The 19,511-nt window shown below is 51.8% G+C and overlaps 1 protein-coding gene across 2 annotated transcripts in view; it reads left to right on the forward strand.

Annotated features, from left to right (window-relative positions):
* Positions 1 to 3,304: 3,304 nt before the first annotated feature.
* LOC106746901 (COUP transcription factor 2) overlaps positions 3,305 to 19,511 on the forward strand; it is a 121,137-nt gene continuing 104,930 nt past the window's right edge. For both annotated transcript variants that reach the window (XM_014624040.1, XM_014624050.1), the window contains exon 1: positions 3,305 to 5,039. In XM_014624040.1, the coding sequence (XP_014479526.1) occupies positions 4,694 to 5,039 (346 nt within the window). In that variant the 5' untranslated portion in view covers positions 3,305 to 4,693. The remainder of the gene's footprint in view (positions 5,040 to 19,511) is intronic.

The following is a 19,511-nucleotide window of genomic DNA, read 5'->3' on the forward strand; positions in this document are numbered from 1 at the left end:
AAGGTCGTCGCGTGATCCAAGAAGCAGCACACGGCGACGGTGGCGAGACGACGACGGGGCTGGCGGTGGGGGCGAAGGGGTGTAGCTCGAGCGAAGGGAGAGACGAAGGGCCTCGTGCGTTTTCGATGTACAAAAAGTAATTACGGGATGGTTTCCGGTAATCATATCTAGAGCGCATTGAATGAGCGCATTGTTCGGCCACCCCTTCACCGATATGCACTTGTGCTCGGCGCCCACCCCGGTCTTCCCCTCCCTCACCTATACCTACCACTAGGACTTCCACCCTAGCATCGTACTCGCGATCGCCGCACGTACCCCCTATAACTATTACGCACGCTCGTTCACCCCCGGCTGCGGTTACACCGGGTCGTACTTGGGTTCGCCACGGGACGCCCCCGCCGGCCACGACGGCGGTTAGTGCCTCCGGCGATCTGAGATTTTTCGGATGCGCCCCGACTTGTTACCGGATCTCGTGCCCCGAAGACGAATGTGCATACGATACGGGAGAGATGTAAGGGAGTCTTGAAGATCCAGAGGTTTAGGAAGTTCGTTTTAATTGGACTAATAATTACCCGAAAAGAACGTGAATCGGAAGTATGAAAAAGCCTTGGACAATGAGCCGTCTCGCCCTTCTGGTAATTTTACAAAGAATTCGATTCTTGAAAGGAAACTGAGGGATGCGTATCAAGAATACGTCGAATGAGGTTCGAAAGTTCTTTGTTATCCAGACAGATTTTCGTGATTATCACAACGTGAGGAGGACAATCGATGATGGGAAAACTGTGCAATTTTTTAAATGACGTTTTTGAAGTAAACGTATATTATTGTCGTGAATTAATCATTAAATTTACATCGCACAATAGCAATGTAAAGTTCGTATTATATCGGTGAGCAAAAGTTATCCTCAGATTTTCCACTTGGCACGACATATGTCTTTGAGAAAATTCGGATAATTTCTTTCATTATTCTTTTGTACTTTCACTCTGTCGTTCTATGCGATAAATATGAGTGCGCACTCACAGGAGACGCGGCCTTTAACGAATCGACCAGTGACGTTGCTGCCAAATTCTATCTGATAAATTTCCGATTATCCGGCGCCACGAGAGAGCAGGAGCACAAAGCGGGCACTCCGCGGCTCTATCTCCGATAGAAACGGGAGACGATGACGTCGTCGGGTGGAACGTCGCGCGAAATTCGATGCGGTCGCGTCGGGTGCACCGCCTAAATTCGACCCTCGACGACGTCCACGACAGCGCTGTTAACGGCCGGCTCCGAACGTCGCGGACGGAGGTCGCGTTTATTGAGTTCGGTTCAAGAGCGCGAATGCCAACGGTCGCTCGCTCCGATCGTCTTCGAGTTTCTCGTCCCGTACCCTCGTTTCTCGTTTTTCGCTCGCTTGCCGCTCGGCTATTCGCCGTCCGCTATTTGCGTACGCGTGCACGCAGGCAGGCACGCAACCCGTCGAGAAAAACAATCGCGCTTTCCACCGATGGATCGGTAGGCCGAATTCCTCGCGCTCGAGTCACACCACGGAGACGCCTCTCCCCGATCTCGTCTCTCCGTGCGAAGAAGATCGTCTTACGCGCCCGCTTTGGTTCGACGTCGATCACCGCGAAGGACTCAGCGAATGGAGCGAACAAGGAGGGAGAACAATGAATATGTAGATATTCTCAAACGTTGCGTTGGAAGTAATCGCGGTGGCAACGGTGTCAAGATTTTGCGGGGCCCGTTCAGGTATTCGTATCGTCGAATCGATACGACTGAGAATAAAACACCAGCAAGTGAGACCGAACGTGAAAAATATCGGACTCCGGCGGCACGGAAAAACGTAACGTGCGACACATCGCAGAAGGAACACGGAAACGGTGCTGCGAAAGAGAAAGAGGGATAGACGAAGGAAGAGCGATGGAGGGAGGGAGAGAAAGAGAGAGAGCAAAGAGCATGACAAGCGAGGCTGTAGGGGCGCAGGGCTGCGACCCGACTGACCCTACCTCGATGCCCCGGCCGCCTTCGGAGCCCTCTCTAGCCCTACTCCGCGCACCCTTACCCTCACCCTTAGCCTTCGGGGGTGGATGGAAGGCGGGACGGCCCATTTTTCGCGCCCCACTTGACTCCTCGTCCTCATTGGCTGCCGCCCTCTCGCTCTGACCTCTCTTCCCTCGGCCGCCCCTGACACCGTCGGGGTGGACGGCCGCGTTCCTTCCACCTGGGTCCTTTCTCGCTCTCGGGAAGAAGAGGAAGAAACGGCCAAAGACCCGGACGAAATGTTAATCGCTCGTCTATAGATCGTCGCGTCATCCTCTAGCCGGTTAATATCCTTCCATATGGGTGTTCGGGAGGATACTCTCGGTCGATATTGAGAGTCCTTTTTTGCGAAGCGGAAGGAATGTTCCAGGATGAGAGGATGCGGGACATCGGGAAGCGGAAAGGTCGTTGGAAGATCACACCGAGATCGCGATTTCATCGGGTAGTTTTCAAGAATCATAATCGGAGCTACGATCAGCGGAAGTAATTGTAGACGGATTAGGTGGAAACGGGAAGAAGGGGAGCGATAGAAGCGCGGGATTAAAGCAAGCTGGAGGTTGAGTTCGGCGGATCGAATTCAGCGGCGCCCGCCCGGCAAGACAAAGTTGCCCGTCAGGAGCTTAGAGACGGCGATGACGATTCGTGGTAGCGGTCGCGGTCGGTTTGATAAAAAGCGTAGTAATATGATCAGCAGGTTGAAGAAGCCGGAGAGAGCTCGCTCCGCGAGAAGAGATCTCACGAGGAGCGGTGGTGGGACGCGGCAGGCGAGGGAGAAGGAGAGAATGAGAGTGATAAGAGGGACTGAGGAGCGCGTCCGGAGTTCTCGTGTACCGAGAGAAAGAGAGAATGATAAAGGGTACGAAGAGGGAGAGGCAGAGTAGGACGAATAGACTGACGGTAGACGGATAGATAGATGGAGAGCGAGAGGGAGCGAGCGAGACGTTCGCGACGTAGCTGAGAGAGAGACGCGCTATCGTACACGCGCGCGCGCGCGCGTGAGAGAAAGAGAGAGAGAGAGAGGGAAAGAGCAAGACGACTAGATCGAGTAGTCAAAGTGGGTACGGAACTACTTGGTCGGGACAACGCGTGCTGGTCGTCAGGGTAGGGCAAGCCCGTAGCCAATGAGAGGCCGACCGGGGCGAGCCCGGGACTCGACCCCACCTTCGGTAGCCATGGCAACCGGTGGAACCCGCGAGAAACCCTCGCGGGTTCGCGATGGTGGGGGCCCCAGGTCGGTGTCAGGGGTCGCCTTAGTCGGCAGTCGGTCTCTGGTCGGCCCCAAGAATAGTCGTATCGAGGCGGTAGTCGAGTATCACCTCTCTTCTTCTTCTCCTCCTCCTCCTACTACTACTACTATTACGACAACTACTACGGGCCGCTGCTCCTGCCGTTGCTGCTGTTGCCGCCACCACCACCACCGCCACCAACACCACCACCACCACCGCCACCACAGTCACCGCCGCCGCCGCCGCCGCTGTTGCTGCTGCTCGGCGCTGCGAGCGCGCGACGGAGGGACGACATCATCACCACCACCTCTGCCGCCACCTCCACGCATACAACACCGCGCGCAAAACGCATCCGGAGGAGTACACGCGCGCGAGCGCACTCACGAGCGCACGAGTACACACAGGCTCGCGCGAACGCGAGTGTCGCGGTCGGTCTCGCAACGCTTACGGTCCACGATATATCGACTATAGGTACGCGTGAACTCGCACATACGTACGCAGGGCGCATCGTGGTTTCGCGGGACACGCGGTACCGAGGAAACACGCGACTGCTCCGGGACCTGTACCGCCCTCCTCCCTCTGTGCCCGGTGGGTAGTGTGTCGCCGCCCTGACGTTCGAAGGGTGGACGACCGTCGCCGGGATAGATCGGTGCTCGGTGTGGGTGTCGGTGTCTCAGCGCGAGACCTTCCTCCTCGGGAGATCGCGAGGTGATCACGTGGAAAAGTGAAGTGGCCCAAAGTGCGCGAGCAGGGAGTTGTGACCGGGTTGTCACTGTTCTGACATCGTTGTATCGTTCGCGGTTCACGCGGGATCATCGGGAATTGCGGCGGAATGACCCGCTGGTTGTTGTTGCGCGAGCAATTTGCGAGCGATCGGAGCCGTGGGACGTTCACGTAGCTCGCACAGGTGGGATACCTCGGTAGGCGCTGACGAATAAAGGACTTGGTTCTTCGTGGATCCTCGCATCTATCTATCGGGCGGTCGTCCAACCTGAGAGAGTAATCAGGAATGGGATTGTAGAGGTACAGTGCGCGTTGAAGTCTGATACCCTCCGCGTGGTATCGCCTCGCGAGCCCTGCAAGTATGATACGCGTCGGTCGTCCGCCGCGCGACCTGTCCCGCGATCACGCGTGTCCGTCGATCGGAAACTCGAGGACAGTGAAGAAGTGAGTGACGTCCCGCTATCAGAACAAAAGTGAAGGCTCGGTGAGCGCATTCCACCCAGTCGCTCCCGTCTCCGTGGGTCGCGTCTCGCGGGTAGAAAACCGGCAGGGTGGTTCGAGGCGGGACGGGAGGCGCGGACGCCCTGGCGACTGCCGGGGTGGTTTACCCGGCCGCGACGGCGACGTTGTTCCCTGGCCGGGTGCCAGCCGGACACCACCACCCCGAGTTCACCACCACGTTGGAGCTGGGGTTCCCGGCGCGCGGCACCACCGCCTCGATGGCGTTGGTCGCGCCGCCGCCGCCCTCATGGGCCTCGCGGGACCCCGCGGCCGCCTTGGGCGCAGCCGGCGGGGGCGGCGGCGGACCCATTCAGGTCGGTCCGCCGCCGCCGATGCCACCCGCGCATCTCACACCCTCGGCCACGCCGGAGGACATCACCTGCCTGGTGCCCGCCGGCTCGGTGCTGACCTCGAGGGACCCCCTGCCACCCAGCACCACCCCCGGCAGCCAGGCCAACAGCTCGCAGTCCGGCAGCTCGCAGACCGACAAATCGCCTAACATCGAGTGCGTCGTCTGCGGGGACAAGAGCAGCGGCAAGCATTACGGACAGTTTACCTGCGAAGGTGAGTCGCGCCGCGTCGATCCTACCTCCCTTCGCCCCCTGCTCGAGAAAGCGAGCGTCATTCCGCGTTGTGCAGGTGTGACGTGGTGGCGCGACTGCTTCGCGGTAACCTACGCTAACGGATTGTATATTTCGCGCCCGAGATCCGGGGGAACGCGGGCGACATGAACGCGCTAGAGCCGTCTCGAAACAGCCGGCGACCACCGTCGAAATCTCTCTCTACCGGCGAGCTTCCAGCGCGGCCACTTTTTTTCCTCCGTCTGGAGGAAGGCCGGTGCGCGTGCACGCCCTTTCGACGACTGTATGCTCCGTATGTGAGTATGGGGCGCGCGCGAACGGTATCCCTTTACCTGCGCCACCAATTTGTCACCGCGCGAGGCAGAGCTCATTCGCATCAGAATGCCCGACACCTACCTTAATGCTCGCGCTTGCATTAATTTATTCGAGGCGCGTGAGAGAGGGAGGAACGTAAAGGGGAAGATAGGGAGAGAGAGAGAAATAAGACGAAGAAAGAAATGGCGAAAGCTCGGGTTAACGAGAGAGAGAGAGAGGGAGGATCGTGATAGAAGAAGGCGGAGAGAAGAAAGGAGGTAGATGAGAGCGAGGAAGATGAGAGAAGGAGACGGAGATAGAGGGAAGAGAGGAAAAAAGAGTACAGCGTGGCCATCGGGCGTGGAGAGTACGAAAAAACAAAGAGTCACCATTAATAACCCAGTGGGGTGTTCCCCGGAACGCTTACACGTCTGTTACGAGCCTAATAACGATGTAATAGGGCCGAGGAAATGAAGCGGGAGGAACGAGGACGGACGCCGAAAGGGAGACGGGGGCGCGAGAGGGAAGGGTTTATCCCATTCTGGCGCCGATGATGACGGGGTTCGGTTCCGATGGAATGAGAAACAAATTGTTTTCACGGGCGGAAACAAATCCCAGCGGGTCGTCGGGAACGCGAGTGCGTGCGTGCGTGCGAGCGAGCGGCGAGTTATCGCGCGTATAAACCGTAGCGGCTAATTATCCATCGGCCAGATGTATCGAGGATAACTAATTAGCCGGGCGCGCCGCTGTCGTATCGCGCCGACGAATCTCGCGACCTGTCGATCCACCGCAGATGATCGATTTCGACGATCCGGAACGTTGATTCGAACGTCACGTGCTTTCTTCCGATTCATTGGGAGAGATAGAAACGGTATAGACAGACAGACAGACAGATTTTGTTCATCCTGTGAAAGGTAAAAGCCCCTTCGGGCACACTGTAGTTTAATGAAATAAACGATGGTTCGCAAATAAGGTGATATTACGAACAGGAAAATTATGAGAGAAATAAGAACTAGGGAAATTTAGATGAAAATACGTTTGAAAGAGGAGGGGAAATAGATGGAAAAAATGAGATCTCGTCCCGCGAAACCTACGGCGATTTTAATCGGAGAAAACAATTAAATTAGGCATGAAATATTAAATTAATCCGGATACGGTTGATAAACCTCTCGTTCACGCCGAGGTGTATTTCCTTTCGCCGAAGGTATCGTTAAGCATGGCTCACGCATCAATAGTCGAGCGGTCATTCCGATCGGCTTTCGTGATTCCGACGTTTTTCTCCCGTGTCTGTGGTAAAGGGGGAGGCACTTTCGTATTCGCGACGGGGAACAACAATCCGGCAAAGCCGGGCCCGTCAGTGCCCGGCGCGTCTGTGCCCGTTAAATCATTTATACGAAAGACGAAGGATCGAAGACTCCGGACGAGAAGAGGGTAACGAAGAGAAATGTCGCGGCTCGGCTCGGACAGCCGGATGGACTCGGGTTAATCGAAATCTACAGCACCCTCGGAAATCAGGAGTTATATATCCTCCCGTACGTCCTGCCCTCTACCCCGTCGCTCCCTCTCCTCCCCGCTGCCGCCGAGCCCTCCCTCGCACGCCCTATTATCCCGAATTACGCCTTATTGATACCAGATTGCCCGCGGTAATTTATATCTCGCGGGTGATTTAGCGCGCTTCGAGGGCCTTGATTAATGACACCAGGCTATCCGCGTGATTCCTCCTTCTTTTCGAGCTCATCTCTCGCGCGTGTACGTTCTCTCCTTTCTCTCTCTCTCTCTCTCTCTTACGGAAAGAGCGACGCAGCGTGCGTCCGGTTTTTGGCCGACTTGTACGACGTACGCATCTATTTACGAATGAAAGTATACGTACACTTAGAGAAAAACTTTATGTATTTGTTCCGGTATTTGTAACTGTAATCGCGTAAGTGAAAGAATTACATAGTCGGGAGAACCATTTGTCTAATGACTGTTATTATAGTGTCAATGATAATAACCTTACATGCATATCGCTACTATTATCTTTGGGGTTAAAACCAGAAGAAGATATTTTTATCGCCGAAAATAACGGTAATTTAACGGAATTTCCCTCAGTGTAGCAACTCGATTTACACCTACTTTACACATTTCCGCAGAATTTTTCTCGAGGTTTCGATAGCACGAAATGATAAGATTAAAACCTGCATTGATAGCTGTCACTTGAAGACGTTTCGTGTGAAATATTCAAACTTATTATATTATATATTAATTTAGGGTTGGACCTGAGTTTTTCAGGAGTTATATATCTGGCAATAATCTGACATTATATTTGTAATCGCGATTTAACCGAAAAAAAAAAAAACTCACATCTACCTCTGAATTCAAGACTAAACATCACGCTTGAAACAAGTTGCAAGTAACAACTATTAATATAGACCTAAGTCACACATTGAGAAAAAAAACTATTAATATAGACCTAAGTCACACATTGTTGATATTTGTAATTATAACCGCACGAGTGGAAGAATTATAGCCGAGAAAATCACTTTTCTGTGTGAGTACAATGTCAGTGATAATGATCTTACACGCATAATATTAATACTGTTTTTATATTAAGACTAGAGAAAGGTAATGGTAAAGGAGTCGAGGCCGGAAATGACTATGATTTCAGCTGGATTTCTCTCAGTGCGGATTCGCGACTTGACAACGTGTATTTCGCTCGCGATAGCGCGAGATAGCGCGAGTTAACGAAAAACCGGCGTCGCGAATCGTAAGAAGACTCGGCTCGAGTCGTAAGAAGCGACCGGCTTGACAAAACTTGGCGGTCTATCGTGAAAGAAGAGGGCAATCAGATTTTCCCCGCACGTCGCCTCGGCGATGGCGCGATATACACGGTTGTTCGCGCGCCGGCGAGATAGGTTGCGTAAACGCATGAAATATTAACGTTACAGGAATATTTTATTGACACACGACAATGTTCTCGCATGATATATGATAGACGGTAACGATCTGCAAATCGTGCCGTTTAACCGGGATTATCCGCCGGCGCACCGTCCGCGAAATGCGCGCGCTCTCTCCCGCTCGCGAAAACCGTCGCGAATTTCTCCTCCCAGTGGCGGGGTGCGAGACCTTCGAGCTATCGCACGGACGCGCTCTTTTCACGCTAATCTAAGATTCATACACGCGGTACGCTCTTTCGCGAGTCGTAACGCTTCAGGTTAATCATCTGCCGTCGCAAATGAATTTTGTAACATGCATTCCCTCTCTCGGATAATAATTAGATGACGTCCGCTTTCTATTAAGGCCGAGAATAAATTATCCCCTCGGCCCGGTGCCCCGCGTCGAAATTCTTTTTACCGGCCTGTTAAAACGGTACGTTCTGCTTTCGTGCCCCCCTGAGGGATATTATCGCGCCGGACCGACCGGCTGTTATAGCGAAACGCTATCCCGCACGAGCTCATAACATTCTTCCATTTACCGCGCGCGCATTATCCCTCTCGCTCGGCTCTCTTCTCCCGCGGTGGTTCCGCATTCTGCCGTTTAGCATTCATCGCCGGCCCGCTCGCGGACGCCGCGAGTTCGTGCGCCTATTTGCGCGCGGTAACTCCGGGGATCGCGCGCGAGCTATTGAGATCTCGTTAGGCTCACCCGGTATGCGCCTCTCCTCGTGGACGGGAACACACGCGTGGGATCCGCGCGCACGCATGGAAATCACGGCAGACACGGAAGCGCCGGCGGAGCGAGAGAGCCTGACCGAACGGGTCGGCCGGAATACGATGTTAAAGCCGAGGCGCCCGCGAGCGACCGGACGCGGAAAAAGTAACTCGACACTTTGCGAGCTGCGATCGCGGCTGGAATCGGCGAATTGTTTCGCCGGCCGGCTGGCATTACACGACGGAATAATAGTACGACCGCCGGGTTCCGTTCTTACTGGACCCTCTTCACCGTATCGACGGAATGATTTACCCCCGGCGTTTCCGTAACACGGCCGCGGCGAAACGGGGCGTCGTGCGGATCGGTTGATATATTTGAATATGTATCTGGAAGCGAGGCGAATACGCCGTCTAATTAGCGTTATAGCGGAAATCACGGCACTCTTCGGCGAGTTTCGCCACGTGCCAAAATTTCGCACCGATTGCCTCCCACCGCGGTGAAATCGCCCGGCTAATTATTACCGCACAGCTCTTCCCCGCATTATCGCGCCTGCGATTTATGGCGACGCGCTATTCGGCGTTTAGGTGCGCGATAAAAAACAAAAACAAACAGAGCGAGAGACACTGCGATCGTTCGGGGCGATCGCGAGAGACGGGCGAGACCTTGTGTGTGTGTGCGTGTCGGGGCAATTAAAGCGCGTCGGCGCGTCGTTGTTGCAACATGCACCCGCGATAATTGCTTCCGTGTACAATGTGTAAACCGCTTCCGGCCGCTCGCGCGGCTAAACCGCGCGTAATCTGTGCGCCGTGTAACGACGAATTTCACGAAATGCCCCGGCCACGTCGGCCAGATGTCGGCCGACCACATCACTTCCTCCCTCTCTCTCGCTCTTTCTCATCCCGAGTACGCGGAAATGTATCCGCGGGGTTGCAACTGACCAGTCGCGTTCTACGCGTTTCCCGAAGGGCCCGGTCTCGCTGCGCGAGATAATTGGCGGTCTGTCGGAGGAGTCGGCCGACTTTATTCGACAAACGAGTTAGTTACAGCGCCGGCTATTAATTCGCGAACGCTCGCGATAAATTGGCGGTGCTCTTCGTACACTACGGGAGAAATCCCACGGAAATTATAGTCATTTTCGCAGTCCCTCAACTATATCTTCTTCTGGTTTTAACCCGAGAAACGGTTGTGACATCTGCGTCTCTGCATTTCTATCTGTATAGTAAAATTCATTGGAATAATGCTTCTCCTGCACTGTCGTTCTTTCACTTATACGATTATACATCCAAATACTAACGTTTTTTTCTCTGCGTACGGAGAAACGATCCGAGAGGAAGAGAGAAAAAGCACGAAATAACTTTTTCAATCGCGGGAACATTACTCGCCCGTCTGACCGAACGGGACGAGACGAATTCGTCGCACTGATAGAAGAGTTATAGTTATTTTCGGCGCGAAACATATTTTATGATACTTGCGACATACATGTAATACATTATTATCACAGATTTGGAGTAACATTTACTAGAAAAATAATTTTCTGACTATTTATGTGATTAAAGTAAAAAAAAGGGATATGTTTGGTGTCGAAAGTAATTATAATTTTCTATTATTGCGATTGCCTTTTGACACGTGGAAGAGTTTTTAACGCGTCACATTAGCGTGGAAAAAGTGAATTCGCTCGATCGTTGTGTCTGGATCACGAATTACATCGAGCACCACTGCCGTCGGCCGGCAGGTCGGTCGGTCGGTTAGTCGCGTGGCGGAAACTGTCGCCAAGATACTGCCAGATATCCTAATGAACCCCAGCTTCTCTAATTACTCGGCCTGCAATGCGCCCTACACGGCCCGCCGGAATTCCTCGAGCGAGACGATCGTCTTCGTGCATCCGCCGACCTCCCCGTGAACTCCGACGCGTCCTTCCGAGAGGATTCTCTTTCGTTTCACGACGGGTTCCTTCGCCTTTGCGCTCAACGTGGATGAACGAGAAGAATCGTGCGAGTGCTTTCAAATGTGTAAATATGAGTTAACACTTCAACACATCCGTCGTCATACATGCTTTGTTTTGCCAGCGATTATCCGCCTTATTAAGGAGTATTTGCTGGGGAAGAAGTGTATTGCAGAAAAGAATTTTGAAGGGGTAATTTCGTTATACGAAGAAATATATCCGTGCGAGCCTAGAATTGTAAAGTTTATTATTGTCAAGTCTACGATTGTGAATCAATAGTAAATCATAGATGTTATTGTATTGATTACAGTGAATTATGCGGTAATATATTGCGGTTGCAACATTATACAGGTAGATTCAAGGATTTATGCGCGAGGGGAATGTTCGTCCCTTTAGACACGGTCAGAGCGAGCTCTCCGAATCCGCCGGCGGCGGGCGAAAGTTTTTTCCGCGGTGAATGCGGCCGTCAAAGTGTTCACATTCAGCGTTACATTCTCGCCGGATATATCGATATCCGCGGTGGATTTCCGTAACGAAATCGCACACCGGCTGGAATGAGCTCGTGCGCTCCGTGTTCTTCGCGAACGATCACGCAAAGTGACAACAAGGAAATACCGCGATACCGCGACGAATTACACGCGATACGGTCGACGAGGAGCCGACACGAGTGAGCGGGGAAGGAACGAGCCGAGGCGGGTTAAGAGTTGGACCCTTAATTGAGCGCTCGAGTTTCAGCGGCGAGTCACTCTCCCTCTCTCTTTCCCCCCAGTGTACCAATTACAACCACGGTAACGATATTTACCATTGTCGGGGCGACGAAGCGGCGGCGCCTATACGTGGCATTAGCGCGACGTCGTAATAACACGGTTAATCCGACGATAATTTCTGTTCGTGGTAATCTTAATTGCCCGGAACACCGCGAATCCTCTGGTCCATATCGCACGTAGGCGCGCGGATACGCACCCGTCGTTCTTTCCCCTCACCGTGAAATGGGGGTTAAATTGGACCGGCAGGGGTGACCGCGCCCGAGAACAAGAACGAGAGAGAGAAGGAGGAGAGAGGTCAAGCCGGTGTCGAAAGAGTTCATTGGGAGTCGGTCGTCGGTCGAGGTCGCTCGCACGAGGAAGAACGTTTCGTTCCGGACGCGATTAGGTTTACTCTGGCCGTCGGAATTCTTGCGATCTGTACATGTGCACACATACGCGCACATTTCCGCTCCTCGGATTCTCTCGCTGATGTAACCTGCATCGACTCGTCGCGATCGGCAAATTGACGATAACTCGCAGCCGTTTGACATCGCTTGACATCAAAATCAACCCGTCGACGTAATAAAGCGATCGCCGACAATCAGGCCGATTACGCCAATGAACGTCCAATGTGGAACGCGCCGATGCGGTGCGCGTGCTGCATCGGCGCGTTCCACCGATTTCTTTCCAATGAGGCGCATTGACGACGATGACTACGACGAGCCGCCGGCTTCTGGTGCGTGTGCGACGAAGGCGCGTTCGCGAATGATCATCATTGAGAAGTAGAGGGAGACAGAGAGAGAGAGAGAGAGAGAAATGTGTTTATTCTAGCTCTAAGGTCCAGCTCTCTCTAAGAGTATGCAAGAGGAAGTGTACACTGACGGCAAAATATTTGGCATTTTTAACTGTAATTATCATAAGGGAAGAATGATAGTCAGGAGAAGCATTTTTCTAGTAAATGTTACCATAATGTCAATGATAATAACCTTACATTCATATTGCCGCTACAATATTTTTATTACTGTGCGGTTAAAACCACACAGATAAAAATGTTATGTTAAAAATGGTCTACTGAAATTTTGTGTTACTTTAACGCGGGGAATGTCTTAGAAAATATATAAATTTATTGTTAAATTAGTACATTCGTCTTGTCAACGTATGTTTAATATTACATTTGTGTGCTTTTTAACGCATTCCCCATGTCGAAGTAACGCAAGATTTCAGTGGTTCGTTTTTAACACAAAATTGTTGAGTAAAATAAAATGGTGAAAGAAAGATAACATTAAAAAAGGAATGTTGCAGTGTAAATAGTATAGCCAGAGTAAGGAAAGTCGCCGAGTTGACAATCAGCACAGAAATTGAATTGAAGAGGAATGACAGGATAGAATCGGAACTGTGTGATAAATGTATATTGTGCCGACTGTCAATTTCATTTTTTATTTAATGCGTTTAGCAACGCGCGAAGTGTCGCCGCTGAAATCCTGACGGGGAGAGAAAGAGAAAGAAAAAGAGAGGTCCAATAACGACGACGATTCGCGATTTGCGCGGGAGGCTCGCGCGTTAATGCCTTTTCCGCTCGGTCTCGTTCCGATATTACGTAAGCGCCATGTGTCGATCGACATCGCCGGTCGGCACGCGTTTATACCGGTTATGCGTGCCGGAATGAGATCTCGCCTGTGAAAGATTCCGCGCGAATAACAGGTGCGACGGTGACGTTGGAGTGCGAGCGACTGGAAATATTGCGTACGGAGATAAAGGAGTCGCGCCGGGGAAATACCAGAAGCGCATTGCACGATGTCGATTAATTAGTTACGCAAACGTCGCGTAACGATTTCAAACTCGAGAGCGCGAATCGAAGTCGGGGCTTTATCTTCGATTAGTGTCGCTGTTGTTGCTTCACACGGATGAACGACGTCGCATAAAGTATCAAGAGAAAATGAGTTATCGCGCACAGCCGAGTCAGCGACGAGAAAAAGAACCCGCGCTCGAAACACTTAACGCTTTGACGGCCGCACGTGTCGTGGAAAAATTTTCGCCAGCCACCGAGACAGATTTTCAGAGCTCGTTCCGTACCGTATCTACCACACATGTGCTACCTACGTATTTTCTAATAAAAGTAAATTCTGATATTCTCAATATTATGAATTTAATATTGGTCGCAATTGTTTAAACACGAAACAAATTTTTATTTACGTACGAAGGAAATATATTGTATACAGTCAATTACATTTCTACTTCCGTTAAATATTTGCCAAAGAATATTGGAGCGACCAATTTCACTCGGATCAAGTAAATATTGTTCGAACGGTAGCACTTTTTTTCCGTGTTCACACACGTGAAGAGAATTGATAATAAATTGATCATTGATTGGATAATACATTATTAAAGCAGAATGTTGACTCGGTTGCGAAATTTCGCAGCAATTTTTTTTACAAAATTCTCTTTACACAAGGAAATGAGCGTTCTTCTCCTGCACCAATCCGGAAATCTACCTTTATGCGCTCCGTGTGACGTCACACAATTACAAACGGTTATCACCGACAAATATTTCTTCGGCAATGACCGGGGCGCGGAATGAAGTTACGCACACGTGACGGCTTCATAATGTCACTTCACTCTGAGAAACGCGGTCTCACCTTACTTTCGCTTCGCGCCACCGTCCGATCGCAACTTCCCCGCTCGAAGAAATCGATCGGGGGGATCGCACGGCGATCGATACCGAGCCGGCTGGGATGAACCGAGCCCGCGAAATGCTCGTGGCGATCAGGCGCGCGGGGTCGCTTTCGTGGATGACGGGAATGAGCTATAATTAAAGCGGTGGCCGGGTCATTACGCCGTGCCGGCGATAAATTACGACTTTTACGAGGCCCCGAGCAAGGCCGCGCGCGCCCGACGCGAGTGCGCCCGCTCGAGGAGGAACCTCTTCCTCGCCGGCGTCACGGTACGTCCAGGAATCGAAAATGACCAGCGAGGGGGGGAGGGAGAGGGGGGCCAAGGCGGTGGCGGACCCTTCGTGCGCGAGGGACTCGCGAAAAACGTACGCGCCTTCACAGCCGTGAGGTACAAATTACGGAGGATCGTGACCGGCGTCGAGATCGTCGCCTGACAAGGCGCGCGCGGGCTTCCTTTCTCTGCCTTCTCTCACCCCCTCTCTTTCTCTTTCTCCCCTTTCGCCCCTCCTTACACTCGGCAGAGGACTAACGGACACGGTATGCGAGAGAGAGACCCCTTGAATGCCGAAAATACGTCGTGACATCGGATAATCGATAAGACGGAGTGTCGTCCGGACGCTCGCACGTCGCTGCGCGCGTAAATATTTTGATTAATGATCCCGCGAGGAGCGTCCGGCCGGGTCCTGCTTCGAGCCCGGGACGCAACGGCCCGATTCCAAAACCGGATACCCCTTTCGCGGTGTCCCCTTCGCGTCGGAGAGACGTCTTTGTCCCGTCTCTTTCTTTCTCTCTTCCTCTATTCCTTTCTATTCTCGTCCTCGTCCGACCGACGCTCCTTGCCTGCCTCCTTCTCACTCTTTCTCGCTGGGTGGTTCGGTCCTGCCTTCGGCCGAACACAAACACGTTCCGCCGAGGAAGCTTTCCGAGGATCATCGCGCGGACGGACGTGGATCCTGGGAAAGAGGAGTCCCGTTGTCCTGGTCGGTCGGGAAAACTGGTCGTCGGTCAACTGACCGTGGATAATGCGAACCCTTTCGGTCGGCACGTCGTTCGCGTTAAATATCCCGGTGCACTATCTCGCCGGTCGCGCGAAACAACGCTCAGGACGAGCTAACGGAGGCGTTAACTGGTCCGAGACCAGTTCGACTTGTCCGCGGCGTGCCTCCGATTTCGAGGAGGTCTCACCGGTTTTAGCCGGGGTGGAACGACTGGAACGGTCCGTGTCTGGACGACGCGACGCAGATCGCGAGCACCGAGAGAGGATCCTCGCGGCGGCGGGGTATACCTGCCGGCAGGACGTACCGTAAATCAAGGCGCCCGTTCATCGGCGCGATCCCGAACAATCCGAACGATACGCGGTGCCCCCTTCGGCCCGGGTCCTCGGCCATCGCTCGAGATTAGCTCCTAGACGGACGGATAAAGGGAGAGCGAGGAAGCGACGGAGGGACGGAGAGAGATGAACATTAATCTGCCGATTACAGGAACTCGGGAACCTCCCATTCCAAGTAGCACGACTGGTACAAGATTCCCCGTCTTCGGTTATTGCGCAATAGTCGTTCGGGATTCGACCCTGCCTGCCGTTTCCGCCGGTCCTCCCCCGGCCCCTCTATCGCCCGTCGACCTTGAAATTGGGATGACCGCCGAGTTAAAGAGTGATGACGGATATTTGCGGCTTGTCCGTGGCGAATCGGACGATCCGTCCTGACCCTAACGTCTATTACCCTGTTTCCCCTGAAGGCTGTCGACTGCGGCCGCGACCGGCCTCGCGGGAGGCCGGATCGACGTTCGTTCCGTCGTTACGTTATCTCGACATTGAGAACTCGTGACTCGTCGGCTCGATCGATCATACCGGCGCGCTCGTTGGTCCTAATTAGTCCCACGACGATCCGCAAGAACGAGGGAAATGGAAATTATCTTTTTATCTTTACGCGTCTCCACTCGAAGGACGTAGCGCATTTCGAGTGCCGAGTCGATAGGAGAGTCTTCAAGTCTTTTGAATGAGATTGTATTTATTGTGAATAGTGGGCTGCTTTCTTTATGGAGGAACGGAAGAATTTTGTGAATTCCTAATCTGTCACATTTGAAGGATTATCCTGTAATATCTGTTCTCATTACAAAGTACTCGTTATTTATTTATTTATTTTATTACGCTGAATAAAGAAGTAATATGAAATTTTAACAAAATACGATACCCACAGGAAGATTATAATCCTAAGATATAGAAATAAGATAACAATAACATCAGTAATGATTGAATTTAATTATTGAATCCAATTTCATGTTTGTTTATCCGCGTTGAATTTGGTTTCTCCAAGCGTATCGAAAAGAAAAGTGTGTGCCAAACCTCCTGACCTCAATTGTACGCACGGACTTCTAATCGTAATAATTGTTTTACACTCTGTCCTCGCGACACCGTGTTATTATCTCGGCTCGAAGGACCCTGTTATTTTCTCGAGAACATCCATTTTCTTCGACACACCTGCGAGCCTCCGCTTTTTCGCGGCGGATCAGCGATTAAGCGTTTCTCAGTCCCGCTAGCGCGCTCCCGCGGCCTTCAACGCTCTTGTCCTTGCACCCCTCGCGCGAGGTCTCCGCGAGTCGTCGTCTTCGCCGGACAATGTCGTTCCCAGAGGATACAGTCGATTATATTTATTATTTGTTCTCTCTCTCGAAGAGCAGCCGCGAGCGCGTTGGGGGATTGTCGTCGTCGTGAATGAAATCGTGACTCGGTCTCGCGTGGTGGGAATCGCGGTTAACGCGCATGCGAACAATCGATAGATGACATATTGTTCCTAACAATCGCGTGTCGTGTGTATTAATCGAATGAAATGGTCGCTAACTGAGTATCACGTCATCTCTTACTTGGTTGTCGAGGATTACCGCAGCTTCGATGCTAATACCTCACATTTTTGCGTCAATTACGCCCGAAAATTGCGCCGATATGACGATGGGATTAAAAAGAGGCAAGAAACAAAGGAGGTTCGTTTTTCTCTATATTTGATTTATAATTTGGAATTGGTTGGAGCTTTTCACATGCCCATTCGTTCTTGTTGCATCGGCTTTTGTGTAATTTCCAGAGAAAATTCACCACGCCGATACATGGCGAAATGAAGTCGAAATTGGACGTTGAGTCCAACAGCGGCGCGAAAAAGCCGACGGTAAGCAGCAGAAATTCCCTCGTGGGACCGTTTCGCGGACAATTCGTCGTTACGCGACAGGTGAATTCCGCGCGCACATACGTGGCGGACGCGAACCTCGCTCAAGCGAATGTCCACCTTCTCGATTATAGTAATCAGCCGCGGCGTGAGTAAACTGCTGTTTAAGAGATACGGGGATATTATTTATTTGCCGTGGATTACACGTGACGTGTCCCATACGAGTCGCGTTACACCTCCGAGAGTATGGCAATTGTAACTACGGCGTATTACACGTTTCGGCTTTTTCTTGCTTTACGACGCGCGTACGACCCGCCCACGATCGTAAAACGAAACGTACCTCAACCTCCCTCCTCCTCCTCTTTTTTCTCTACTCTCTCTCTCCAATTCGACATTTGCAAATATGCCGGTGAGTCGTGACGTTCTCTCTCTCTCTCTCTCTCTCTTTCTCGCTCTCTTCAGAGTGGAAATTCGATTCCGGCGACGTGGTATGAGATACAAGCGCGAAGGGCTTCTTCTCTTCCGCGAGATTTCTCTCTCTCTCTCTCTCTCTTTATCTCTGTCTCTCTCCTGCACTCACTCACTCACTCTTTAGTTCTCCCTTGCGCCTCCGGCGTGTCTTACGCTTACTTACGGACTTAGGACTGAGACGCGCGGAAGGAAGAAGTCGGAGACGTCTCGCGGGCCCCGCGGGCTAATCGTTTTAACGAGATCACGCTATATTATTCCGACTCGGCTAATCTTTATTAATCTCGTTTTCACCCGAGGCGCGTGCGTCGCGAGTCCGAATGTTTCGCGGAAGTGAGCGAGCGAGCGAGTGGTGGTGGTACCCTTCTAGCGGCCGCCCCCTGGCGTTTCAATTGACGTGATCGCGGCAAACCGTGACGGTTTCCATCACACGAGCATCGTAGGAGAGATGCGGCGCTCGAGATAGAGGCTGCTGCGGCCCGTTGCGGAAGTGAGGGAGACTTTTTCTCTCTCTCACTCTCTCTCTCTCTCTCTTTTTTTTTTCTTTCGTCTACGACTGAAAATACTCGGGCGGTCTCGGGTATCTTTTTTGAGGGAAGTCCGCGCAACGAGTGGTGATTTCAGTGATTTTTCAGTTATTTCGGTTCACCATCGGCTCGTAGCGGAGCTGGTGGAGATCGCACCTGGGTGGTTTTGACGAGCACGCGAGTGTGAATAAGAACACACCGCGGGACGCGTTACGTACGGAGAAACGGAGCTAACGTTCTGGAACACAAGGCGAGCCTGAATCACGACGATTTGCGGCGACGTGCCGTTTGATCTCTCGCTAAGACGCCCGCTAAACACCACCTTACACCGCCGACGTACCGCGAGAGTCGAACTTTCTAATCGGTAACCGCGCGCGCGCGCGCGCCGCTGCTCGATATCGTTTCGTCTTCTTCCTTTCTCTCCTTCGAGAAGAATACCTCGACGTATATTCTCGATCATTACGATCTACGAGGATCGAGGACACCGGTAAAAGCCGCGGCGGTCGGCCGGGGAGATGCACGAATAGAAATTCGTGGCTCCTCGACGCAAACCGATCTCTATTCATGCGCGTCTCGTTGCCCGACACGACGCGGTGGTGATTTTATTTCTTGTAAAACACTTAAGCCGAGAGAGACCTCGTGGAGCCGCACGGAGCAGCTTTCATCGGTAAAAGCCGATTCGAGAAAAACTGCGACATACGAAAATAAAGAACACGATCGGCAAAATCGAACCGCACACTGCCTAGACTTTCAGTCGTGATCTTCATGAAATACTTGACTTTTATTTAGCGTAGAGAATATATAATATAGTTGAACGGATGATGACCTCCTTCGACATTTTCATTTCGATTACGATGAAACTTTCGAACACGTCATTAAAGTATCACACGATAGTTAGGATACATTGTACGTTATAATAAAATCATATTTTTATATTATATATTTGCTACAACACACAGACATAACATTTATAATAATTTACTCTATATCTGTATACATATAATTTGCTAAATATTTACAT

Source organism: Dinoponera quadriceps, unplaced genomic scaffold (assembly GCF_001313825.1).
Source record: "Dinoponera quadriceps isolate SergipeBrazil2010 unplaced genomic scaffold, ASM131382v1 scaffold192, whole genome shotgun sequence".
NCBI lineage: Eukaryota > Metazoa > Arthropoda > Insecta > Hymenoptera > Formicidae > Dinoponera > Dinoponera quadriceps.